This window comes from Chenopodium album, chromosome 22 (assembly GCF_948465745.1).
Source record: "Chenopodium album chromosome 22, dcCheAlbu1.1, whole genome shotgun sequence".
Classification (NCBI taxonomy): Eukaryota; Viridiplantae; Streptophyta; class Magnoliopsida; order Caryophyllales; family Amaranthaceae; genus Chenopodium; species Chenopodium album.
This window is the reverse complement of record NC_137855.1, coordinates 29,299,214-29,326,905: the sequence shown is the minus strand read 5'-3', so window position 1 is coordinate 29,326,905 and position 27,692 is coordinate 29,299,214. Positions and strand designations below refer to the sequence as shown.

The following is a 27,692-nucleotide window of genomic DNA, read 5'->3' as shown; positions in this document are numbered from 1 at the left end:
GTAATAATAATCAAATACAGGTAACTATCCTAGTACTTGTTTAATAAAATAAAAAAAATAAAAAAACTATGCTAGTAATTTTAATTTTGAAAACAAAAATAAACAAAATTTTATCAAGATAAGTATGATGTTTTTTTTTTAAAAAAAAAAAACTCAAAGAAGTATGACACTTTAGTTAGAAAATGATATTCCTTGAAAAAAAAAAGAAAGGAAATGAAACCAATGCAAAGCAGGAATAAAATTTTGTTTTAGCAATTTCCATGGAAAACGTTCCTACCCTCTTTTTTTTTAAGAAAAATAATAAATGAAAATGATTTCAATTTAGGATATTTCAATCTAGGATATATATATATTTAAAAAAGTGTAAAAACAAATATTATTAATCTCCAATTCATATATTTTTTTTTGATGCAAATCTCCAATTCATATATGGTTGAAATACAAAGAAATATTTGATATTATTACTCTAGGATATAATAATAATAATAATAATAATAATAATAATAATAATAATAATAATAATAATAAATGTCCTCTCCAAAATAACGTTAATCAAGGAAACAATAATGTAAACCTATTAACATATATTTAGGGAATTGTATCATATATTTAGGAGAATAAATTTTGATAGGATATCTTTTCTAGTTTCCTTATCTATAGCTTTCCATGATTATCAAGGAAAAAACAATCAACGATTATAAAAGTTTTCCTCTTAGGGCTATGCATAAAACTAGCAAATTCCCCCAATTAATGATAAATATCTTATTCCAATGGAATCTATGACAAATTTATTATTGGTAATTAGACCATCATTCAATTCTCATTAAATTGTATTTAAAATATTATTTCCTACCCACTTAATATTGTTATGCACATTGATTAAGGAAATAAAATACATTCATTGTACTGCAATTGAGCAATTTTGTAAATCATCTTGAAATATTTTTTTATTTTTTAAGAAAGGGAAAAATAAAAAAAATCACACGATTATTTTAAGGCCTACAAAATTATGACAAAGTTTGAATCAACAACAGATATTGGTCCTCAAAACAAAACAAAAAAAAAGGAAAAAAAACTAAAGTATTACCTAAAACTTCAAAGTCAATACAGGACTTATCCCTAATTCATCAACAACTTTCCTTGCTCTTTTACTTGATGCAGATGAAGTACCTTCTTTCGTTTCCTTTAAGCCGAAAATATTTTCCTTGTAAGGACAAGTGGGCTTAGTGTGACCAGGTTGTTTGCTTATGGAACAACATTTAGTCTTCTTCCCCAATTCTTTTCCACCCTTCTCATGTTTCGTTTTCGGTCGCCCTTTCGTTTTGGATTTAGGGGGTAAATACACTACATTATCTTCTAGCTCAATGTCGTCTCTCGATGCATTATTCATACTATTAGATTCTTCTTCTAGCTCAACGTTGTCTCCTTCCTCAACCGCATCAGTAATATGCAACGCTCCTTGATTACTAGTAGAATGCACATCCCCTTCTTGAACAACACTAGTAGTTTCACTTGCATTGTGGTACCATCGTACTGGTAGATACAATGATGGAATCTTGAAATAATTTGTGTGGGAGAAAACTCGAAGTATATGACGACAAAGTATTCCCCAAAATTCAAAATTTTTGCAACTACATGATGTCATTACTCCATCCCAGAAAACACTATGATTTCTTGGAGTCATCCCTTCAAAATATCTCACGATGAATGTATTATCTTGATCATGTATGACCAAATACTGACTCGCTCTAAAAAATTCTTCTTGAAACTATTTAAAAGCATATGGTGTAAGAACTCTAAAAGCTTGTTCTTCTAAAGGAGACTTTGATTTCACTGGAATTGGTCTAAGTATGGCAGTCATATTATTACAAATTCGTCCTTGAATAATTTCTTGTACAGCAATATCAATCTGAAATTTTATAAAGTAAAAAGATTAACTACATGATTTAAAAAAATTTATAATATAAATAGTAAAATGTATTTCAAGAAGTTAGGTAGATAATATAAGCAAGTCAATTAAGATTTGTATCCTTCTTTTTTACTCCAAATACGTAAGAGTGGATTATAATGTCATCAGATCATATGCACATTACACACAAACAATTTAACTAATATCAACATATATATAGAAAAAAAAAGCTTAATATTGAAGACAAAAACTTTATGTATACATAAACTTAAAACAATGTTTAATTGCATACATACCTGTTTGACAAAGTCTGTAAGACTAACATGAGAAGAAACATACTTCTTGATAAATGCATTTATAGACTCTAATCTACCTGTAGTTATAATCCCTCCGAAAAAATGATCACGAAGGTAAGCCGGAGCCCAAAAATATTTGACATTTTATAAGCCTTGAATATGTTTATTCCCTTGCAAGTCATACTTATGAACCATCACATTCCACTTATGTTCGAAGTCTTCAGCTATAGTTGTCTTATAAACACCATAAAAATCAGCACACCAATCTTGATAGGTAGTACGGAGAAGTGCCGCAAACCAACAACTAAACTTTGAAGTTATATGCCATACAAAAGCTATGCTTTGTAGTTGGCAATTCAGTTTCAATAGCTTCCAACATCCAAGGATCTTGATCGGTTATGATGGTCTTTGGTGGCTTTTTCATCATTGTAACAAAAGTCTGTTTTTATTCAAGTAACAATAAGGATAAGTTAGAAATTGTAAATGAGTAATTAACCATATAAATGAAGTAAAATTATTTTTTTACCTTCATCAACCACTTAAAAGTAGATATTTTTTCGTTACGAAGGAGAGCACAACCAAATAAAATAGTCTTGTCATGGTTATCGACACCAACAAAAATTCCACAAGGCATATCATATGCATTTACTTTGTAAGTGGTATCAAAAACAACTACATACCATACTTTTGATACAATTCAAAACATAGAGCTTGACACCAAAACAAATGCTCAAGCCTCCTATCATCGTCAATTGTGTATGAATACTGAAATGAATTATTTTCTAATTTTGCAGATTGCATATACTCTAAAAGGCTCTTGACATCATCATTTCCAAGTTGTCTCTTGATTCTAACGAAAAGGTTACGGATATCTCTTTCAATAAATGACAACTCTCCATGTCTAACCTTTTTCTCAAGCTCCATGACTCGAATGATTTGTCTTACTGAAAGTCCAGCTTCTTTATACAATAAAATTTGTTTCTCCTCCTCTTGACTAATAGTGCGATTGGCTGGTAAGAAACGCATTTCTTCAGATGACAATAGTTCATGATTATGTTCTTTGACAAACTTAGTGACATGCCATGTAACACCCCCAAATAAATATAACCTTAATCAATATAAGGTTAACAAATAATTAAAAACCCCCAACTATATGTACATGAACTTTTTAATTATTTTCTCATAAAAATCATAAAATATCAATATACCTATACTAAAGGTGAAACCAGAAATGACACATGTCATAACTTGGTTAAAAATTTTCCCTCCAAAAGGTCTTTTTTTTTTTCAAAGCTTCCTAGAGAAGTATTTAATTTAATACTTACTTTACAATAATATTTTTTTTTTATTTGGCAAGTATATTCATTTTTACACATTCAACAAAGATTTATATATTATTTATTTATGACGGGAACAAAGTCATGGTTATTTTTATTAGTCGTGCATGCATTTCTTCCTCTGTTTTCTTTAAAGATTCAAAAAAATTGTAAAAACTGAACTTTCATCCTGTTTTTCAATTTGATATTATTTTTTTATAGTAAAATAATTGTATTAAACTAATGATAAATATTGAAATTACCGTGCATGGCACGGGATCTAACCTAGTGATTTTATATAATTAAAAATACTCATAATAATTTTTTATAATTCCCCCATAATAATAATAATTGAATAAGAGAAGAGAAGAAAAAAAGATAAGAAAACAAGAAAGAGAGAAGTATTGGATTTGCGTTGGAAAGAATTGACAGAACTTGCAGAGGCTATAACTCCTTTGATATAACTCCGAATTGGGTGATTCTTGAGCCTAACCTCAAGGATTTTTTGAGAGGAACAATCTTTTGTGAAACGTCAATACCCCAGAAACTGACCAGAAGTGCCCGAAAATTGGCTTCAAAGATAAACGGGATGATTTGTGTAAAATTAAGGAGAAGAAAAGTAGAGAATTGGTGTGAAGAATGTGAGAGGTGTGAAGGGGTATTTATAGGCTAATATGAGCATGAATTATGGTAGGAAAATGTAGGAAGAACTATGGTAATTAGGGTTTAAGAGATTACTTGGAGAAGTGAATAAAGAATTAAGGAAAGTTTGGATATTAAGGTGATTGTGTATACTTGAATATGGAAGGTATGTATGTCATGAAAAATAATAAGGAAATTAGAATTACTTGGGGAATAATCAAGAGGAACAAAAGGCAAGAGAATATAATGATTGGATACTAAAAAGATGGAGAATTAGAATTAAGGAAAATAAGATATTCCCTTACTAGTATTTAGGAAGATTTTGCTCGGTTTAAGGAATATAAATAATTGTGTAAATAATATAGAATAATTAAATAAATAATTAATTAATTAAAATACCAATCATTCACCAATAATTAACTAAGAAAATCATATTTTCTATACATAGAAAATCCAAATTTCATAGCTAAATAAATGGGAATTTTCGGCCATAATAATTAATTTATAAAATATTATTTTTCTTAAATTAAAATATCCGAAATATGTAAATAATCCGGTTTTTAAAATAAGATAAATGAATAATAAATCTTATCCAAAATAATGATTAGTTTTCAAAATGCTTTTGGCGCCAAAATTCAAATATTATTTTGGCTCCAAATAATAAATTAACTAAAATACCCTTTTTATAAAATAATCCTTAATTAATTAATTAGGAAAATACGTATGAAAATACGGGGTATTACAGTCTACCCCCCTTAAAATAAGTTTCGACCCGAAACTTAGCCAAAAGAAACGAAAATCATTTTGAAATTATTGGTTCATGCACATCCTAACTTGACTCGAGACTCTTGACAAACTCAAGAAAGACTCGAAAATTAATCAAAAATGACTCGAAAAGAGCAAACGCGCGAAACTCTATCGCCCTCTACCCCCCTTAAAAGGAGTTACGCCCCCGTAACTCGACCAACACCTTAATAAATCAACTATATTCTCATTCATCAACAATCATCAAGCCCAATAAGGAAAACCATAACGTTTCAAACATGCATTCATCAAAAACTCAATCATCTTTTCTCATAACTTCAAAATCCTCAATCTAGTTGTTATAATCCATAACTCATCTTTTAGGCAATTCATTAATAACTCAATGCAATCATTGATTATTCCATCGTTAACAACTTCTCCATATAAATTAACTTTGTCGTCAATCCCTTAGAGTAAAATCCTTTTATTGTAACCATCCAAACAATCACTTTTTTTTTTTTAATTAACTTCCATAAATCCCTTTACAAGTTATTATTTCTTCAAAATAAACTTCGAATTAAAACAAATTCCATTATCTCAAATACATCATTTCACTTAAATTGACTGAAAATCCTCTAACTTTTGTATTAAGCTTCTTCAAAGATTCAAACCATCAACAATTTTGCTTTAAATAATCACCACAGTACTTATCCTCACACAATATGAATACTCTCCACCTTTAATGTAATACCCCGTATTTTTATACGTATTTTATTTTAAGTATGTATTTAATGAAATATTTAATTAGTTATAATCATTTTAATTAAAGCATTTTATTAATATTATTATAAAAGGAAAGTTTATTTAATTATTTTATTTTAAAAGATGGGTTTTTAATTTAAGAAAGTTTAATTTTAACAAGTTTTATTTGGGAAGGGATTAGGAAAATTAAAAGAGGAAAGTTTAGGGTAAAAGGGTTGGTAGAGAAGGGGTATAAATATCCCACTTATGAGGCAAATCAACTTTGCCCAGAGTGGAGAAAACCCAAGGTAAGCTTCTCCCCTTTTCTCCTTACTTTTCTTTCTTTTTTTTCTTCCTCTTCCCCTTCCCCTTTCTCACGGCCGGCCACCACCACAGCCACACACGTGGCCGGACCACCACCGCACACCACCACAGCCGCAGGCGCACGGCCAGCAGCTGCGGCGGCAGGCGGCAGCAGCCCAGCCTTGCCGCGGTGGCTGCTGCTGCCGTGTTAGGCTCTCGAAAAAAAAAAAACTTAATCTTTCTTACCTTAATCTAATCTATGCATAGATCTAATTATAAATTATGAGTTTTGGGATTAAATTTTGATGTTTGAATGTTGTACTTATGTTAATTAATTTTCAGATTTGATTTTAATTAAAAAGCCCCAATTTTTGAAACCCTAGGTTCTTGATTTATGAAATTATGAAAGTATATGATGTATTAATGTTTAGACCTTCAATTTAAGTGCTTTAAGACTAATTTTCAGCAAGTTTTAATTATAAAAATAGTGCAGGAATTTTATGTAGAAACCTAAATTTTATGTTTTTAAAGGAAATTTAAATTACCCATTAAAGGGGACTTAATTATGGTGTTCTAAATATAATGTCAGCTTATTCTAATTAATTTATGAAGGGTTTTAAAATAGTATATATTGCTGGAAATTTGTTTAGAATGGACTTTGATACACTATTATAATTTTAATGTGTAGGAGACTTTGAAGTAAGCGATTTTTACTAGTCGTGGTGAATTTAAGATCATATTCAAGGTACGTTCACGTACTTAGCATATTTGATGATGTAGAATCATGCTAGGCTTAATTTCAATCAATTACAATTAGTATCATGCTAAGGTTCATGTATTGAATTGTGAATTATTGGTGTTGGTGATTGAATTGTGAACCATGAATTATTTGTGATGATCTATGGATTGGAAAATTATATTTTGGCATGATTATATGGACTACATATTTATTTACGGCATGATAGAGAGCATGTTTAATCAAACTAATTGTTTAATTATGTTTGTATTATTGAAAAGGAATTTTATTATGGTTCATATAATTTTTATTGATGCTTTAAGCATGAGGAAGGAGCTATACAAGTGTCTATGTACACAAGGAATAAATTGTATGTTGGTGCCTTTGTGCACTTAAGGTGTTTTTAACACCGAGGGATAGGATTGTTGGCGCTTTATGCGTTTAAGGTGTCTTTGACACTGAGGTGGATTTAAAAAGTGTTCAACATTAAATTATATGTGGTCACTAATTATTCAAGAATTAAATTGGTATGTTTGTTTGATTGAATTATTATTGCTTGATGATTGAATTGTTATGCTTTGAGAGTCATCACCAAGTCTAATAATATGTAAACAACGTAAAGTGAAAGAGATTACGCACCAAAACTCTTGGAACGTATATACCTTGAGTATGAACATATGGGGGGAGTTATGGGGTTTTATATTTAACCATAACTTCTAATGGAGTACAGGACGCTGTATATTCCCTTTTATTATTATTATTATTATTATTATTATTATTATTATTATTATTATTATTATTATGCGCTGGAATTCCGCCACCAATGGATGTGACATATATAGGTGATGCTGGCACGGTTAGCTCCCGTGTCAGTGGGCCTCAATTTATTGAGGTAGGTTTGGTTTAGTTGGAAACCCGTTCGATGCGTAATTAACGCTAAATAAATTTTTTAGTGTCCAGTTAAAGAGTCTGGTTGTTTGTTGTGTGTGCTTGTAAACAGGTGCAATGAGGTAAGTATGTGTGATGCTAGGAGTTGCATGTTAGTGTGTTTAAATACGCTTATGTACTCAGCTTTGCTGATTGTGTGTATTGTTTGTGTCTAGCTATGTCTTTATCTTGGCCCTACGATGATCCATTTTAATGGAGAGTAATGGGGGCAAGTAGAGATACTCTTTTCAGGTATTGAGGCATGTTCATGATGGGGCATGAGTGAAGAGAGAATTATGCTAGTTTCCACTAGGGTGTGTAATAGTTATGTTTGGATATTTTGTTTTATTGATTATTGGACTAACACTATTGTTTGATTGATCGGTTTTGAATAAGGGCCTTAAGTGGTTCCAAGTTGTAGTAGATTTTATTTAACTTGGTTTTGTTGATTTTCAACTTTACTTTTGTTTAGTTCGGTTTTTAAATTGTGTTATTTCTTAGTTTTGACTTTCAAGTCTTCCGCTGTGTGTCTTTGATAATTGCTCTAGCCGTTTTAACGGTGGCGGTAATGTCTTAGATATTCCTAAATTGTATTTTAAAAAGAGTAAAGTGTATTTTAAAGGAAAGGAATTTCTAGGGTGTTACATTTAAATACAAACAATCATAAATCAATAATATCCAATTTGTATCTCCCAAAAATAAACACCTTACTCGCATACTTATATAGAAATAATTCAACCCATCAATACCACGAATAATATTTCTTTGCTCAACATAAATCATATTCCAAAAATTAGTAAATACTTGATAGCACAAATCCTCCAAATATTCATGATAACTATCTAAAATAACTCCTCATTTATCCCATGGTAATCACCAAATCCTTTAATCCTAAAATAACAACTCAACCATATTGACCATATGTAAAACTTATATGATCCAAATACTTGCCACCTATCACATAGTTAATGGAACTTACATCCCATTCTTGAAGACATAATTCTTGGTTATTCACACCATTCTTAAAAATCAAAAGGAATACACCATGAAAACACTTAATTCATTCCAAAACATAGAAAAAAACATTGAAACAAGAATCACTTCACTTAAAACATTTATCGAAAGCATATAAATTAATTCAAACACTTAATCTTAATTCTCATAATCAAAGTCTTTATTGGAAAGATCATAATCTTGATCATCATAGTTTACCTTACCATTAACTCAATAATCTTTAATAACTGGGCCAAGTGTAGTAGGATTTGTAGTTGGGTAAATTGGGTTGTAATCACTGTAATTTGGAGTATGGCTTGGGCTTCGATTTGATGGGTTATAAATTAGGCTATAGTGTGGGCTAGCACATCCAAAAATTGGCTTAGAAGAAACAACATTGGACCTTTGGAGAAGGTGGGTGATACTTTAGACTTGGTAATATGAATATGAACATTGGGCCTTTATAATGTGAAAATTGGCTTTTTGGGCTTGGACGCTACATGAGGTAGGAGTCTCATAACTTGGAGTAAGGGAAGGAGAAGGATAATTCTTATGCTTTAAAAAAAATGGTATGGATTCATCAATAGAGGAAACAAGCCCTTTGTGAAGTCTTGGATAAACAAAAGAGTAGTTGGAAGTTCAAGTAATGAAGTTGTTCAAATTCTTTCAAGGTTTGGTTCTCCCCAACTTTGGTGGTTCCACAACTCTCCTCTTAGATTCATATATAGTCATGTTTAAGGTAGTACAGATCACTTTTGAATCGAGTCAAGGTTGCTAGCCACTTTCCCTCATGATGGTGCTTCTCATTCTCAAAGAAAGGTTTATACTTTTTAGCTCTAGATAAATGGGTTAGAAATAATAGAAATAGCCATGGTGGTTGAGTAACACTTCAAGGTCAAACTTCTCAATAAGAGGTATAACAAGGGTGGTTAATTAACATGTATTAATCCCTTCACCTTTCCAGTAATAAAAAAAAATCAAAGAATTCCTTCCTCCCATTATTAATCATTTTTAACTTGTTTACACATAAATTATCAATTCTATGGTATTTCACATAAGCAACTCAACTCATAAATTCCATTTGCATTAACCAATTCATAACTCAATGATAAACCAAGCATACTCAAGATCACCCAACCATGGGCAATAACTCAAAAATTCGGACCTCTAGACCATACTCTAAGGTGTTTTAACACCAACTTTGATGCACACATAATCGCATACTCAAGTTCAAATAATTTCAATTCTTTTTATTTTCGAAAATAATAAATATGTACTTAAATCAAGTTTAAAGGACGGTCAAGCCCGCGTCTCCTAGGAAAGTTACCTACGATGTTGAGGTGAGCCTTTCCTAGACAGAGAGATGTACCCATTATAGGCCTCTGTAGAGAACTCGAGAATCCTTTTCTCCTTCATCTTTCCACAAATAGAAAAATAGTTTTTAAGTAAAAATAAAGCTTTTGACTCTCACACAAATGCGAAACTCTCTCTATCCTATATGCCCTCTTAAGTCTACCCACAAGTTTTAAAACTACTCTAATTTTTAATCATTTTAGGATCGTTAAAACTGATACCACTTTGTACCACCCCCAAATAAATATAACCTTAATCAATATAAGGTTAACAAATAATTAAAAACCCCCAACTATATGTACATGAACCTTTTAATTAATTTCTCATAAACATCATTAAAATATGATTTTATATAATTAAAAATACTCATAATAATTTTTTATAATTCCCCCATAATAATAATAATTGAATAAGAGAAGAGAAGAAGAAAAGATAAGAAAACAAGAAAGAGAGAAGTATTGGATTTGCGTTGGAAAGAATTGACAGAACTTGCAGAGGCTATAACTCCTTTGATATAACTCCGAATTGGGTGATTCTTGAGCCTAAACTCAAGGATTTTTTGAGAGGAACAATCTTTTGTGAAACGTCAATACCCCAGAAACTGACCAGAAGTGCCCGAAAATTGGCTTCAAAGATAAACGGGATGATTTGTGTAAAATTAAGGAGAAGAAAAGAAGAGAATTAGTGTGAAAAATGTGAGAGGTATGAAGGGGTATTTATAGGCTAGTATGAGCATGAATTATGGTAGGAAAATGTAGGAAGAACTATGGTAATTAGGGTTTAAGAGATTACTTGGAGAAGTGAATAAAGAATTAAGGAAAGTTTGGATATTAAGGTGATTGTGTATACTTGAATATGGAAGGTATGTATGTCATGAAAAATAATAAGGAAATTAGAATTACTTGGGGAATAATCAAGAGGAACAAAAGGCAAGAGAATATAATGATTGGATACTAAAAAGATGGAGAATTAGAATTAAGGAAAATAAGATATTCCCTTACTAGTATTTAGGAAGATTTTGCTCGGTTTAAGGAATATAAATAATTGTGTATAAATAAATAATTAATTAATTAAAATACCAATTATTCACCAATAATTAACTAAGAAAATCATATTTTCTATACATAGAAAATCCAAATTTCCTAGCTAAATAAATGGGAATTTTCGGCCATAATAATTAATTTATAAAATATTATTTTTCTTAAATTAAAATATCCGAAATATGTAAATAATCCGGTTTTTAAAATAAGATAAATGGATAATAAATCTTATCCAAAATAATGATTAGTTTTCAAAATGCTTTTGGCGCCAAAATTCAAATATTATTTTGGCTCCAAATAATAAATTTACTAAAATACCCTTTTTATAAAATAATCCTTAATTAATTAACTAGGAAAATACGTATGAAAATACGGGGTATTACATGCCATTCTTCTTGAAATATATCAAAACAGATTTTCAGAGTTATACGCATATGAGCCTTGCAATCACATCTTGAAGACTCTTTATGTCTTTGAGGTTTGGACAAATCAATAACCTTCAAAGGTTTTTTTCCCCCCACGATGGCTGCAAAAATCATGTCTCACAGACCTTCTATGTTTAGTGTCTGATCTATCTTTGCGAACAACATACCCTTGCCTTTTTGCATAGTTATTATAGTATACATATGCCTCTTCCTGGCTCTCAAAAGTTTGGCCAATAAACGGTTCATAATCATCCTCCTCAATAAGAGTATCATTCAAGTCAAAATCTAACATTTTCCCTAGTTGTATACAAACACATGGACAATATGGTTAGGGTAGAATCACAAGTATTAAAACAACTAGCATGATCGTAATTTACTTCATTAAAAAAAAAAAAAGACAGTTCATCAAACCACTATACACACTACTTCATTAACGGGAAAAAAAGAAAGAAAAAAAAAAAGACAATTCATAAAACAGGTTGTGGGCAATAAGATTATCACAATGCAATGTCCTATAAATTACTTTCACAATACTAATGGTGATGAATTGATGATCAATTAATCATTAAAACAAAATAATCATCTCATAAAAGACAAAAAGACATACCTTTTAGAATAAAAAATTCATAAGACTCTTGCTAACTTGGTATAAGCAGTAAGTTGGTATAAGCAAGTTGGAATAAAAGAAGTAAAATGTCAAAAAGGAAATATTGTATAAGCAAGATGAAACAAATAATTAGGCGCCAATGAGTTTAAGCAAGATAAAAATAACACATGACACATAAAGATGAAAAAAATCTAAAAGGTAAATCGAAAGTCTGATCAATTTAGGCGCCAATTAGGCCCTGTTCTTTTCACCTTAAAAAAATAATATTAAGTAAAAATAATTTCAGTTCAGTTAAAATAAGTTCAGTTCAGTAAATTTAATTTCAGTTCAGTAAAAATAATTTCAGTTCAGTAAAAATAAGTTCGGTTCAGTAAAATTCAGTTTTCTTAAAGAAGAATTATAATAGAAAATCTGTAAAAATAATTTCAGTTTAGTAAAAATAATTTAATTTCAGTAAAAATGATTTCAGTTCAGATGGGATCCTAGACTAACTTTGTGAGAATGGAGTGACTATGTTTAACATTTGCCATTTTAATATTATTACTCTGTAATTTTGTATGGGAAGTGAGTAAGATTGCCTAAATATATCTTAATAAAACTGGTTTTTACTTATTTTGTTTTATTTTAAGATATTTTCAACATAAAATCATACTCGAGCTTCAACATTCAACAATGGTGGATGATTACTCCCTATTTCATATGACTACATAATCTACCATTGTCATATGACTATATAATCGATGATTACTCCCTATTTCATATGACTATATAATCGATGATTAAAAATTAATCTTATTTAATTTAGTAATTTTTGTATGAGATTTGGATGAATAATGAAGATTGGAGGTTGAAGATGAAGTGCCCATTAAAATAGATAAAAAATTAGGTGCGCCATTGAAAATAAATGAAGCTATTAAAATGGGGATGAATGTATACAATTAAATTCGTCAATCGTTTATTTTGGATGATTTTCTTCAATTTTATAACTTTGAATGATTATTTATAAATTATAATATTATAACTTGAAAAAAAAAATTACCCTCTAAAAGTAATGAACCAAACAACCCTTTGCTGACTGGGCGCTGACTGGTTGCTGAGTTGTCATGACTTAAATGATGTGTAACTTAAAAATTTTTTGAAGGCTAAGATTGAGCAATAAAAAACATCTACGGTTGAGATTTAATCTCTTGTTGTAGTCGACCATAGTCGTCTGTAGTCGTCCGTAGTCGACGACTATAGTAGAAGCTTCGTCTTAAATAAGATTAAAAGTGAACTGATGTATGATTGTCATGTATGGTCTTCTGGATTGAGTCGGCTATTAATTAAAATTGTAATCACGTAAAGTGAACATGGATGAGCAATAAAACTCTGGAAAGCGTGCACTTCTATAGTATTGACAATTATGGGTTGGGGTACTGTAGGGAATATTTCAAGCATTATGATAACCCCAAACTTGAACCCCACTGTGATCATACACTAAAGTACGGTGGCGTTCCAAAGGGAAAGACAAAGAGCAAAAAGAGTCGCCAACAAGTTTTAGGAACTTGTAAACCCAAAAGACAATCCAAAAGGACCATCAACTACTCCATAAGGTCTTGAACCAAATAGCGTCCGGGGATGAGGGTACGAATCCAATCTACAAAAGAAAGGACCCGCCCTATAAAATAGGCCTCTACTTTGTTCTGCTCGTATTCATGTGCGCTTTTCGAATAACATACAAACATTATATTAAACCTACCCTGTTTAATCTATGTTGGTTGAATATTAATGCACAAATAAGACTATTATTGGCGATCACTTGAGTTAAAATCACATTAGCCTAAACCAAATTAATAATTATCTTATTAAGCGTGATTTCAAGTACAAATTCCCTTTAACAAGCATAAAAGGTGTGATCAAGCAATAACAATATAAAATATCAAGCAACAATAATAAATAAACAATAAATAACGATAATAGCATGATAAGGCATAATAAAGCTTAATAATAATAGCAAGATCCTAGGCATGATACTAATAAGATTAATAACAAATCCCAGCATGTCACTAAACGATAAAGATCGAAGCTTTAAACCTAACATGGTATTAACATGATATTAGAAAGAGTAAAGCAATAAAAGGCACCCTAAACATGATACTAGAAAGCATAAAATAACATCCTAACATGATACTAGGAATTAAATACATCCTAACATGATACTAGGAATCATAAAACAATAATAAGCATGCTTTCTAAATTGTGAAAGAAATAGAGAGTAAGCTAATTTACTTACTTTGAAGCCTTGTACCTCTTTCTAATAACAAAATACACAAGTTAGTAAACTTCAATGAAAATAATAAAGAATAATTAAAGAATTAAATTAAAATCAAATTAAATAAAGTTTTGACTAGTTTTGGACCAAACCCTCAGAAATTATCAACCTTGCACGTCTAGGACGAATGCAACTTCGAACTTGGCTAGATGACTCTAAGTCTAATGAATGCGGAATATTGTATGTAAAAGGTTGGTTTAGAAAGAGAGAGAAAAAGAAAGCATATATTGCTCAAGAGAGAAAAGAGAGAACTAAGGAAGAGTTAATGGGAATTGATGATTCTGAAAACAGGAATTCGGACGCTATTTATAATGAAAATAATCCGAAAAATCATAGAATTTGATAAAGAATAAAACTCCACGCTGTCGCCAAGAATTAACTCTGTCGCGACGCGACAATGTCTGTCGCGAGGCGACAAGGTCTGTCGCGCGGCGACAGAGTCTGTCGCGCGGCGACAGAGTCTGTCGCGCGGCGACAGAGTCTGTCGCGCGGCGACAGACTTGTCGTTTGGCGACAGCCTGTATTAGCGCGTTTTTCTTCACGCGGAATCCGATCTTTAATCAACTTGATCTACGGAATCCGTACAGAAGATAAAATACGTATTTTTCAAGATAACAAAACAATATTTTATTCCAAATAAAAATCTTTTAAAGATAATTAATTATTAAATCTAACAATATTAGAATTAAAAGGGACTTTCTAGAAACTTCTAGAAAACTATAATTAATCCTAATAATTTTAGGAATAATAATTAATATTGGGCCCTCCTCTAGATCATTGGGCCGTATTAAAATAAATAACCGGGCCCAGTTTAGTATTTTGGCCATAACTTCCTCAATATTCATCGGAATTGGGCTTATAATATATCGTTGGAAAGGTCTCTTCGAGCCCCATCCAACTACACCATTATTGGACCCTTATCATGGACCAAAATAAACTGAAATAAAGTCATTTTCAAAAATAGAGAGAAAAGAATTTAATTAAAACTAAACCGCAACACTTGGCTTTCGAATCACTTTCACCTAATTCGATAATAACACAACGTGCAAGGCATTCATCACTGGGTTTGGTTTTTGGGGAGACACAAATGGGTGTCTACAGGTACACGGTACTAGCTCGTGGCTTTTCGAGGCTTGTTTGATCAACATGTCCTCTTCTCTTTTAGTATTTGCATTTTATTTTATAATGAAAGTTAGATGGGATCCTAGACTAACTTTGTGAGAATGGAGTCGCGCCCATTCTTGCATCGCGCTAAAATTTATTTCAAATTGTCATTTGGGACCAAATGATTTGGTGTATTGGACAACCTTGTCTATTGCTTACTCCAAATTAAATTAATTAAATTATATATAAAGAGTCAAGTGTTTGGAATTAGTTAGTAAGTATGTTGAGTCAATTGAATTGTTTAAGTGTAGAGTCTTGATTAATGAATTCGTATGGTATGTTTATTTACTTTAATTAGTTGAGCATGCTAGGTTTGGTACGTTGTATCTTGTATGTACTCAGCTTTGCTGATTGCGTGCTTTGTGTGTGTTTTCTTTTGGTCATGGCCTTCGCCTTTCAATGACTCTGTGATGACCCAATTATTATACTTGTATTATTGGGGAGCAGTATTGCACGGGTTAGCTTGATAATGTGAAGTTCAGGGATTTGATAATCGCATTGTCAAGGGATGGTGTGATTGAGCGTATTCGTTCTTTGTGTCGAACTTATTTATGCTTTGCTATTTCATTTATGTTTTGGATTTTAATCATTGGTTTGGTTTTAAATAAGGGCCTTATATGGTTCCAAATTGTAAGCTTTGGCTTATTCGTTTTCTGAACTGTTTTATTTTAAAGACTTATGTTTGGTTTTCCGCTGCAATACTTTGATAAAGCCTTAACGTTTTTACACGTGGCGGTAACATGTCAATGGTTCTCCACTATTTTATTTAAACTAAGTGGTTTGGAAAAGGGAGAATTATTGGGGTGTTACAGTTTTTGGCAGACCGCTTAAAGTTTGTATTATTTTTGACAATTTTTCATTAAAAAATTATTACTTCCTTTTATCTTTCCCATATAATATTTTCTAATTTTTTTTAATATAGCAAAATCTAACGAACACCCCAACGGCGTTGGATAAGCTAAATTAAAATGAACATTTATGACACCTATTGACGCGTGGTTTCGACATGTATTTCAAATTAATATCGCGTTATGAAATGTTTTTAATACTTATTGTTTTGGGGTTTTTTGGAACCCTCGGGATACTGGTCACGCTCTGGCTGGCAACGGGACCCGGACACCTGCAAAACACGAATCTCCGGTTATCGGAGATCCGCCTCCGACGATCAAGTTAGTGACAAAAACAGAATAAGTCTAGAGAGAGAAAGTAGAGAGAAGTTGGAGTTTTTTTAGCTCTTTAGAATGTTATGTCACAATCCACCCCTCCCATCATCAATGATTGGGGTATTTACAGGGGTGGGGAATTGTGCCCTTTAAGGTAAGTGTAACACCCCCAAATTCGAGTCTTTTAAAAAAAAAACAATAAGAGTAACCTTTAACTTTCAAAAACCCAACCATCGAACTCTGGGAGTGTTATTGCTACACTTATTTTCCGTAGAATATAAATGCAAAGCAAAATAACATAATATTTAAATAAACTAAGTGGTCTAAGTTGTGGCAAAATAATATAGCCATTACATCAAAACTGCAAATTACTTTAAAACGTTAGTTAAAGGAAAAAAATTCAGAAATAAACTAAATTGTCTTAGCTACATGATTCTACAAAAATAATGAGAATAGGCAATACTTAAAATTGCAACACTAAAAAAACCATTACCCTTGATAACCTAAGGCAACAATTTTGAAATGTTACCATGGACCAAAATAGTAATACTAGATCCTTGTGCAACAATTCAAAAAGTGTTGCTATAGACCATTAAAGACAACAATCATCTTAAGTGTTTCTATTTTCTTGCCTAAGATAACATTTTTAGGAAATGTTGCTGAATATGTGTTGCCAACTATATGATAATTTATCTAATTAAATGTTTTAAAGGAAAACTATGGGTTAATCTTTTTTTTTTCTTATGTATCTCATTATAAATAATATTTTTTTAGGTAACTTTCAAGGAAAATGAAGAAAAAAATTATATCTTAGTTTCACTTCCATAATAGAGATGAGTGAAAATCGAATGAGTAGGATGTACCTTAATTAAATCATTTTGATCCAAAAAAGGGCTGAATAAATGCAATAGAGATGTAAAAAAAATTAGGTCACGTTGGGCTTAGGTGCTTAAACCCGCAAAATGAGTGCCAAAAAAATTTCGGTTAAGGTTTGACTGTTTGAGGGTCATTATGCTATTATTATCAGATAATTACTCCTACATGAGACGTTGGATTTTTTCACTATTCATGTATTAGCCTTTACCATAGTTTTTACTGACATAATAAAACATATTTTATCGTATAAAATGTTGTTAGATAGGTATTAGTACAAAGTTACAAATATAATTTTTAAAATCATTTTTATTAATATTTAATTATGTAAAAATAAGGTCAAACTAGTGTATTGGTATGTGTGCAATGTTGACTGTGTCATGTATCCTGGGACAGAGGGGGTATAATATGTTATTATTGGTAATCTGACTTGACATAAAATTGAGCTGAAGTATTGTCCCGAAACCTGACCAGATTTACCCAAAAATTAATCAAAATAATCTAATTCGACCTAAACACGACCCGCCTGACCCGAAATGTGCCAAACCATATATATCCTACCCAAATGACTCGACCCATTTGTTAAGACTACTTGAGCTTAGATATAAGTGGAGCATATTTCATACGTATTAAGGGCCTGTTCACATTTATCTAATTTCAGTTTAGTTCAGTTTAGCTCTAATCAACCCATCAGTTCAGCTTCTAATTTCCATCTCTCATAATATATTCATTTCAGCTCATTTCAGTTCAGTTCAGCTCCAATCAGTTCAGTTCAGTTGAATTCAGCTCAGTTCAGTAAATGTGAACAGACCCTAAGTTTATTTATTTATTCATTTATTTATTTTACATACAGTTGGATGAATTGTTGGAAGTCGGGTTTATCCGACTTTCTAGAGCTCCCTATGGTGCACCAGTCCTTTTCCAGAAGAAGCAAGATGGGAGCTTGAGATTGTGCATTAACTATAGGGCCTTAAATAAACTGACGGTGAGAAATCACTATCCTATACCCTTGGTGGCAGATTTGTTCGACCAGCTAGGAGATAATGTGTACTGCACGAAGCTGGATTTAAGATCCAGCTACCATTAGTTCGAATTGCTCAAGGAGATGAACCAAAGACGGCCTGCGTCACCGGATATGGAGCGTTCGAGTGGTTGGTCATGCCATTTGGGCTAACAAATGCTCCCGCCACATTTTGTACCTTGATGAATCAAGTCTTCCACGACTACCTTGACATGTTTGTGGTTGTTTACTTAGATGACATCGTAATTTTCAGCAACACCCTCGAAGATCACTTGGAACACCTAAGGAAGATGTTTGAGAAACTGAGACAACACGAACTGTTCGTAAAGAGAGAGAAATGTGTTTTTGCGAAGAAAGAAGTAAGCTTCCGATCCTTGGACATTTTGTACGAGGAGGCCGCATAAGAATGGATCCTAAGAAAATCCAAGCCATTAGTGATTGGCAAGCTCCGAAGAATGTCTCGAAGTTAAGATCGTTCTTGGGGTTGGCTAATTACTATTGCTGATTCATTTAAGGGTATTCAGAGATAGCAAGTCCCCTCACGGATTTGTTGAAGAAAGACAACAAGTGGAATTGGTTAAAGAAACAACAAGGGGCTTTCCTTAAGCTAAAAGATGCAGTAATGAATTAGTCGGTTTTAGCGCTCCTTAACATCAAAAAACCGTTTGAAGTTGAGATGGACGTATCCGATTATGCATTGGGCGGAGTCTTACTCCAACAAGACTACCCAATTTCTTATGAAAGCCGAAAGTTAAGTGATGCAGAAAGAAGGTATGCAGCATAAGAAAAAGAGCTTCTAGCAATTGTACACTGCTTGAAAATGGTGGAGACATTACTTGTTGGGGGCAAAATTTATTGCTCGCACCGATAACACAGTAGCTAGCTACGTCCTCACCCAACCAAAATTAACGGGAAAACAGGCCCGTTGGCAGGAGGTGCTTACAGATTTTGAGGTGAAGATCATGTACAAGACAGGAGCCAGCAACAGGGTCGTCGATGCTCTAAGCCGTCGTGCCAAATTGGCCCCCCTACAAAGACTATCCCCCATGTCGGCCAGTAATGTCACCAACTCCGTTAAAGAATAAGTCCGACAGCACCTCTTAGAAGATCCCATGACGCAAACCATCAAAGGTCTGATAGAAGAAGGGAAGACAAGATGCTTCTGGATTGCCGATGGGATCATTTACACTAAGACAAATTATTCATACCGAAAGCAGGAGGCCTGCGGAAGATGCTCTTAAAAGAATGACATGATACCTTATGGGCTGGGCATCCAGGTTGGCAGAGGATTTTAAGCTTACTCTCCATGGGGTATTATTGGCCTGGGATGAAGGAAGATATTATGAGCTACACCCGGACTTGCTTATTTTTTCAGTATGACAAGGTGGATCGTCAGATTCCTGAAGGCCTCTTAGATCCTCCCTATGCCGACACGTCCGTGGGGAAGTATATCTATGGACTTCATTAGTGGTCTCCCCAAAGTAGATCAGTATTCAGCGGTAATGGTGGTGATAGACAGATTCTCAAAATATGCCACCTTTATTCCCCTGCCGAAGGCTTGCGGTGCTGAGGAGACGACGTCACTGTTCTTCAAACACATTATGAAGTATTGGGGTTTGTCGCAAAGCATCGTCAGTGACCGAGACACAAGATTCACGAGCATATTTTGGACAGAATTGTTCAAACTAATGGGGTCAGACTTGAACATGTCTTCAAGCCACCACCCTCAATCTGATGGGCAAACAGAGAGATTCAACAGTCTCTTAGAGGAATACTTGAGACATTTTGTTAGCGCCAATCAGAAGGATTGGGTGAAACTCCTTGATGTTGCCCAACCTTGCTTTAACGCCCAAAAGAGTATCACATCCAACAAAAGCCCATTCGAATTGGTGATGGGCTAGCAACCTCTTCTGCCTCACACCATAGCAACATCCAAAGATGGGAGGAGCCACGAAGCACGAGAGTTCAAGCGAGAATGGCAGTAAAACATGGAAGTTGCTCGCGCTTACTTAGAGCGAGCATCGAAGAGAATGAAGAAGTGGGCTGACGAGAACAGAAGGCCGCTGGAATTCAGTGTAGGGGACATGGTGATGGTGAAAAACCTGCCAGAGCAACTCAAGTTTCTTAGAGGAAGAGATCGTTGACTGATCAGAAAAATATGAAGGCCCCATCCGCATCACCAAACGGATTGGGATGAATGCTTACAAGGTTAAGCTGCCTACGTGGGTGAGGATACACCCAGTTTTCCACATTAGTCGCCTCAAACCATATCATCCAGATTCAGAAGACGGCAGCCACAACACCAGCAACCGCGCCAACATCAGAACCAGTTGGAGAACCACTCCTGCAACGGAAGAGTGAAGCTGCTATTTCTTTTTCTTTAAGCTTAATTTTGTTTGTAAGTCGACGAGGTTGTCGACACCTTAAGTGGGGGAGGATGTTATAATCTGCCTCTTTCTCTAAGTATCCCCTTCCTTTTTCCTTGTATTTTCCCTTAGGTACTGTCTTAAAGTCTTTCTTTTTGCTTTCTAGACTCTAGGGAGAATTATTGTATTAATGTAGTTTTAGCGTTCACTTGTAATTCTCTACTTATTCAATATAAAGCTCTTAAGGGAGCGAATAGTTAATGAATCAAAGCTCCCAACCCCGTTGCTATTGCTTTAAGACTTGCGTGTTGTTTTAAGCCTTTATAGATATTGTGCTTGCCTTGTTTTAAAGCATCCCCACCAAACTATGAGACCCTCAAAAGACGCCCTTCATCTTGTCGATTCCACTTGTGCCCGCTTCGAAGTATTGGCCGTCACAAGCCCCGACTCAGCACTCGTTGTTGACGAGTGCTTTCTTGAGATACCTTTGGTCCATGTTGCTTTGTGCTCACGAACCTCTCTCGTTCTAGGCTTGCGTCCTTATCGCCAATAGGCAAGAGTGCGCCGCACGTTCCGGTGTCAGAGCTAAGGCTTGCCACTTACTAATAAAAATGTAGAGTACAAGAACCTCATTAAAAAAAAATAATAAAAAAAAAATAAAAAAAAAAAATCCAGGAAGCTGAAGCAATTCTTGGGCATAATATTATCTCAATAATGGTGTGTTAGATTCAATCAAGTATAATCAAAGTATTTTGGGCAAAGTCCAAGGAGTAGGGATTCGGTCCATCCTGCGAGTGGAGATCACCAAACTGAGAACAACGATATACCAATTAAACAAAGATAACATCAGATTTGAATTAATAAAACCAGCTCACATAATCAAGCATGAGATTTGATAGAGGGTAGTACATCTACACTGTTAAGCTTTAAGCCTTTTAACCTATCCAGAATCAATTCACAGTACATTAGTATTCTTCAATTTGGATTAAGATTCTGAATTGAGTAAATCACAAGTGGAAATCAGAATGAAATTACACTTAAAACTATCAGTGATAAGAACGTTATGTAATGCTAAAAAATTACATTATGCAAATTAAAAAAAAAAATAAGAAATTTAATCAAGGAACGGCAAAGCATTGAACTTAACACCAAACTAACTTTTAAGGAACAAACTTTCACTATGCATATCAACTTTGAATATTTTGCATTCTGTGTCTACAACAATTTCCTCTGACAAAATGTAAACTACTACCAAAAATTTAGGGTGAGCCAATAAATCAAACAGATCAGTGAGCATATTATCACTCATCGTCAAACTCTAAGCCAGCCATTGGCACCTCGGCTTTGATTTCATCCTCATCGTCATCTTCATCAACTTTCATGGACGATCCTCCTTGCTTGAAATCCACCGTGAAATCATAATCACCATCCATAGCATCCTCTGATGCAGCTTGCTTGCTGACCTTTCGTTTTTTCTTTTCTGCTCTCTTTTTTTTTGTGTTGAGCATTCCTTCTGCATCATAAAGCTTCTCATTTTGCTTGCTTGCTGAGCTTTTTACCTTCATCTTTCCTGTTTCCTCATCTTCAGCTCCCATAACTTCATCGTCGCCGTTTACATTTAAATCAATGGCTACTTTGTTTTGTGTTGACAGCTGTTGATCTTCCTGTTTGGTGAAAATGAGAGATGTAGTTACACACAGCGTATATTTGTAACAAACTAACCAGTCTTTTATGCCCAAGCTTAGGGAAAAAAGAATTATGTGGCAAAAAATTAAAATGGATGGATAGAAAATACTGAATGGGAAAAGAGCAAACCTCGATCATCTGTTGATCAAAGTTCAATGGGCAATTTGGTGGAACCTCAACAGTTTGGAAATCATCAACCGACTTTAAGCTTCCAATGAAAGAAGTCTCAGTTCCATAGACCTCATCTATATTGAACTCCTTACCAAGTTCTGTAACAATCCTAGTTTCGGAATCAGGTACTTCTCCTTGGTTCCTTGTTGGAGGCATAGTATAATAAGGAATTTTACCTGAAACAGGAAATATTAACAAATATATTCACAAAGCAACTCTTACATGTCATTACAGAGTACTGAGAGAACCTAAGATCTTTAATAACTAGAGCATACCTTCATTCCAGTCGTACAAAACAATCCTTGCAGCTGCCTCAACATCTACAATACCACCTTTCTTAAGTCTTCCCCTCACAGTCGCCACCTTGAATAAAAAGTCATCCACTGTATCAAAGATAGGGACCTTGTATAATGTGACTAGCACTTGGGCAGGGCAGAGGTTTAGGATCTCCTTCACTGCACAGAGGTAGATTGTACACACAATTAACATAGAAATTCAAAATACAAAAATTAACCAGTCACAAAAAGTAAAATCAGGAAAGACTTTTGTAAGAGTATTTTTTTTCAGTCATTGAACAAACAAGACTTCACAAACATAACCTGACCTCTTTTTTCTATAAGCTTCTAGGACACGCTGCAATGTCTTAATAATTTCGGCAAAGAAGCTAATTACATGATTAGACAAGGATTGATCCAAATAAGATAGGCTTTTCTCCTGGGTGAGCCCAAGATTGTTATGGGATAGTCTGGTCACTGGTGGTTTAGTTTCACAAACTGGCCTGTATGGTAAAACAGTCATATATGGTGGTAATAAGATTGAATTTTCATATAATTTTGAACGACTATCAATATCCATTCCCATGGTAAATTGGTAATGCTAGGGCACCCAGTATTACTTGTGTTTCTTTACAAATATTCACTACCATTATTGATAAAGGTGGTAATGGATATTTACGAAGAAAAATATCAGTTTGGAAATGAGATTGCATTGCTGTGGACTAGGGGATCTTAATTTGCTTGTCAATTATACTTCACTCCCATTTCCACTATTTATAGTTGGCTACAACACAGACCGTAAAAAATTTATTATTTTAGGGCTTTAGGCTATCAGCAAAGAAGTGGATCAAAACCATTCAACTTGTTAGATCATAACATTAAACTAATAACATCAAAAATCAAGTGGAGACTGATACGGAGTAGAAAATAGTAACCTGGTGCAATAGGATCTTCAAGCTTTTCAATTCTTTTGCAATTTCGAAGGGCTACAGTTGCATCACTTTGCCCTGATTTTAGCATAACGACTCCAGGACAATCCATCAACTTGACATTCTTGTCCAACTGAACTTCTTGCAGTGACCGAGTTAATCCAGGAGTCGCACCAACATTAGCGACATGGCTTCTCTTCAAACTATTGATGAGACTACTCTTGCCAACATTGGGAAGCCCCACAATCCCAACAGTTATTGACTTTTTAATCTGCAAAGGCCCCAGAACAGCAGAGAACCAACAACGATTATTATAAGATGGCTTGTTAAGTTAAGGATCACACAGTACTAAAATACTCGTATTAACATCAACTGATTTACATTGATGGCCAGCAATCTTAAATATTTCACAGACGTCTAAATTCATACCTCGTGACTCCTTGAGTAATTTTTAAGCAACTTAATTAGAGTGTCTGCTCCAAGACAGTCACTGGTCTGCAAAATGTTGCTAGGTTTTGCAGCCTTTGAGGATTTTGAGGACTTCCACCCCAAGTTTGATCTTTGCTCTTGGGTGCTGCACTTAAAGGCCACTGCTGGTAATTCTTCTCTAAGATATTTTAGCCATTTTTCAACTGCTTCACGAGGTACAAGATCTGATACAAAGGCAACAGTTTAGAATACAACAGATAAACCATAGCTTTCTTCAATATGAAATAGCTTAACTTGAGGGAACACATGGGCGAAAAACTACCATCTAAATCTTCAGGTACATAACACATTGAGATAAAACGACACCAGCTGGGTGTGATCCATTAGCAAAACAAGAGTTATTGTGCTAGAGACTAGAACAACCCCTCAACCTCAGACACATAAAAGATTGAATAAATCCAATATGTAATTCATAAAATTGGGGCCAAGGCTTAGTTCAAATATATGATCTACCAAGAACCACCACAAACCCCCTAAACAATGACCATCCGTCTCAAAAAATAATTTGAACATGTTATAAGTTTTCAGAGCAGCTGACTAGCATAAAGCCAGCACACTTGGACTCCATAATGGACAACTAGTCTTTACAGCAAAACATCAGTAGCTAAAAGAGAGACATACCGATTTTGTTCAGCAGCAAAACAAGCTTCTTATTGGGACCCGAGTTAAGAACCAACTTCTCCATATCTACGCATCTAGTACCAAGGGGATCACGAGCATCAAGAACTTCCAAAATAACATCAGATGCCTCAATAACCTTGACTAGCTCCTTGTAAAACGCCCTGTCAGAATTATCTGTATAAAAACTCAAAATTATTTATCTGCAAGTACTACTCATGTTTAAAGTTGTAGTAAACTCTCTTATTTTGCAAACCTCACATACCTCGGTTTTTGATGAATTCTTTAGCAGGATCCACTTCTTTTTCTTCCTCAACAGGTTGCTCCTCAATGTTAGCAGTGTTGTCCTCAGGTAATCCTAACTTTCTTTTCTGAGCCTACAAATATATATGGAAGCATCAGAACATATCAGCTTACATATACATGACGCCTCCCAATTTTCAACATATTAAGCAACCACGCTTACATTGTAAACATTGTCTAGAAAGACCAATCAACCAACAATGTAAATTGTACTCTGTACAGCACTATCCAGGGGATGGGGTGAGACAATAGTTCTGCTAGCATACTGATAGAAATTAGACCTACCTAACTCAAGCTACATTTTGGTCAACCAACCAACATCAAAACTAAAGGTACCAAGAAGCCTAGCCAACAACATGCTAAATGGTTGTGCAATGTCCTTCTCCCCTTTTCTTCCTCCAAACACACAGACACAAACATGGAACTGGTGGAAGGGGATGTTGGCAGGGCAAATGGCTCCCCAAAGAGCTTTAAGTCCAGTCAAGTTGCTATGTGCATGATAAAAAATACTCTGTAAGTATTTAGCCCGCATTCAATCATCGACAATAGCATCTCAGGAATATTTTGTAAGCCAACTTTTTCTTTAATTTATTCAACCGTGTATCTTTGTTATCCCCCTTCACCTTAGATATTAAATTCTGCTATTTTCTTGCCCCACATTCATCAACCATAGCATCTCAACAAGATCAACCCTATCAGGAGACTACAAAAATATGCATTCCAAAGTAGCTAAGCTAATCAACTAGTTTACACCATATATACTTGACGATTGTACTCCAAACCCTTCCTCCACGACAAGCCAACAAAGCATGCATCTTAATTCAATTTCTGATTGAATGAGAAATTTAACATTTTAAATGTCCACCACACAAAGGCACTCAAATCAATCATATAAACTCATCATCCACTAAATTACCACAGCCAAAACTTCACCCAAATCATCAGCAAAACCCAAATAATTTGATTATATCACCACTTCAAATCAATGCATAAGTTTATTAATGAGGTTCGGCCATATAATATACAGTTTTGCACAACATTGTCCCTCAAATGTAAATCTCCAATTTTCATAACCAGGTCCAATTATAATTAACATTAAACAACATTACAATATACCATAATTATTTTTTTTTATAAAATACAATACACCATAATTACCAATATTTACAATGAAAACCTTAGAAATTACTATGACAAAAAACAAAAACAAAATTAAAATCACATACCCTTTCTTTACGGGCAGCTTTCTTCTGCTCCAATTCTTCAATGGCCTTAGCACGGCGAACCTCGAGAGCTTTAAGCTCTTGCTCCTTAAAAGGCCATTCATTAGGAATACCAGGATCCTTTTCAATCTTAGTCTTCTTATTAATTCCAAGTTTTTTTGCTTCCTTAGCTTTCTTCTTGTGATGCTGTTTTACTCTCTTTATAATCTTATACTTCTTCTTCAATGAAACCCTATTACTCTTACTCTCTGCAATAAAATCAAATCAAATCAAAGTTAGAATTTTTATCAACAACCCAGAAAAATTAAGAATTATTATTAACAACCCAGAAAAATTAAGGGGTTTATGGTTAGTGGATTAAGCTTACTTTTGCTTTTCTTCACCATTTTTGGATTAGGTAAAATATGAAGAGAGGAAAATAGTTATTTGAAGGATTATGGCGGTCGTTCTATGTGAGAAAGACAGAGAGAGAAGAGTTAGGGGTTAGGGTTTATGGATTCACTAATTGCAGCTGAGAGAGCTGCTTTAGTTTATCTTGTGCTTTATTCTTGGGTGCTTATAGTGTTCCGACCTGGCAAACTGGTCATATTTCGGGTCAGCAAATATTTGAGTTGGGTTTGGATCGGGTCAAATCGGGTCACATTTTGAGTTAAGCTCGGATCAGGTCAGTTTGGGTTGAGTTAATTTTTAGAAACAATTTTCAGGTCAATTTTAAGTCAGGTCAATTTCGGGTCGTATCAATTTAGGTCAGGTTAGTTCGGGTTAGGTCAAGTTTGGGTTAGGTCACCAAAATAAATGCATTTAAAAAAAAAAAAAGATGTTAAAATATAGAAAAATTGTTAAGAAAATCGTGACTACCTATTACTTACCGGGTAGGGTCGATTCGGGTCAATCAATTCAGGTTTAAATCGGGTCTGGTCACTTCGGGTTGGGTTAAGTATGGGTTTTGGGTCAATTTCGGGTCGGGTCATTAGGGTAGGGTCATTTCGGGGCATCGGGTCACGTTTGGGTCAACTCCATTTCAGGTCGGGTTAGTTCAGGTTTGGGTCATTTTCATGTCAATGGTTT

General features: G+C 33.8%; 2 protein-coding genes across 2 annotated transcripts; both read right to left on the bottom strand.

Annotated features, from left to right (window-relative positions):
• Positions 1 to 1,087: 1,087 nt before the first annotated feature.
• LOC145604145 (uncharacterized) lies at positions 1,088 to 1,645 on the bottom strand. Its single transcript, XM_081660095.1, has one exon. The coding sequence runs from the start codon at positions 1,643 to 1,645 to the stop codon at positions 1,088 to 1,090; it is 558 nt and encodes a 185-aa protein (XP_081516221.1).
• Positions 1,646 to 22,084: 20,439 nt separating this feature from the next.
• Positions 22,085 to 27,148, bottom strand: LOC145605054 (guanine nucleotide-binding protein-like NSN1). The gene is made up of 9 exons (XM_081661068.1): positions 26,992 to 27,148; positions 26,628 to 26,872; positions 25,364 to 25,475; positions 25,102 to 25,275; positions 24,421 to 24,644; positions 23,998 to 24,262; positions 23,063 to 23,242; positions 22,746 to 22,963; positions 22,085 to 22,594 (listed from the first exon to the last, which is right to left on the bottom strand). Exons 1-9 carry the CDS (start codon positions 27,008 to 27,010, stop codon positions 22,232 to 22,234), a joined length of 1,800 nt encoding a protein of 599 aa, XP_081517194.1. The 5' UTR covers positions 27,011 to 27,148; the 3' UTR covers positions 22,085 to 22,231.
• Positions 27,149 to 27,692: the final 544 nt, after the last annotated feature.

What these genes read in the sequence shown, in the direction of transcription:
- LOC145604145 (XM_081660095.1), bottom strand. Translation starts at nt 1,645, where the DNA reads ATGACATCATGTAGTTGCAAAAATTTTGAATTTTGGGGAATACTTTGT.
- LOC145605054 (XM_081661068.1), bottom strand. An exon ending in TTTGCTGCTGAACAAAATCG is followed by an intron (nt 24,645 to 25,101) that starts GTATGTCTCTCT and finishes CCTTTGTATCAG; the next exon opens with ATCTTGTACCTCGTGAAGCA. An exon ending in TTGATCAACAGATGATCGAG is followed by an intron (nt 22,595 to 22,745) that starts GTTTGCTCTTTT and finishes TTCACCAAACAG; the next exon opens with GAAGATCAACAGCTGTCAAC.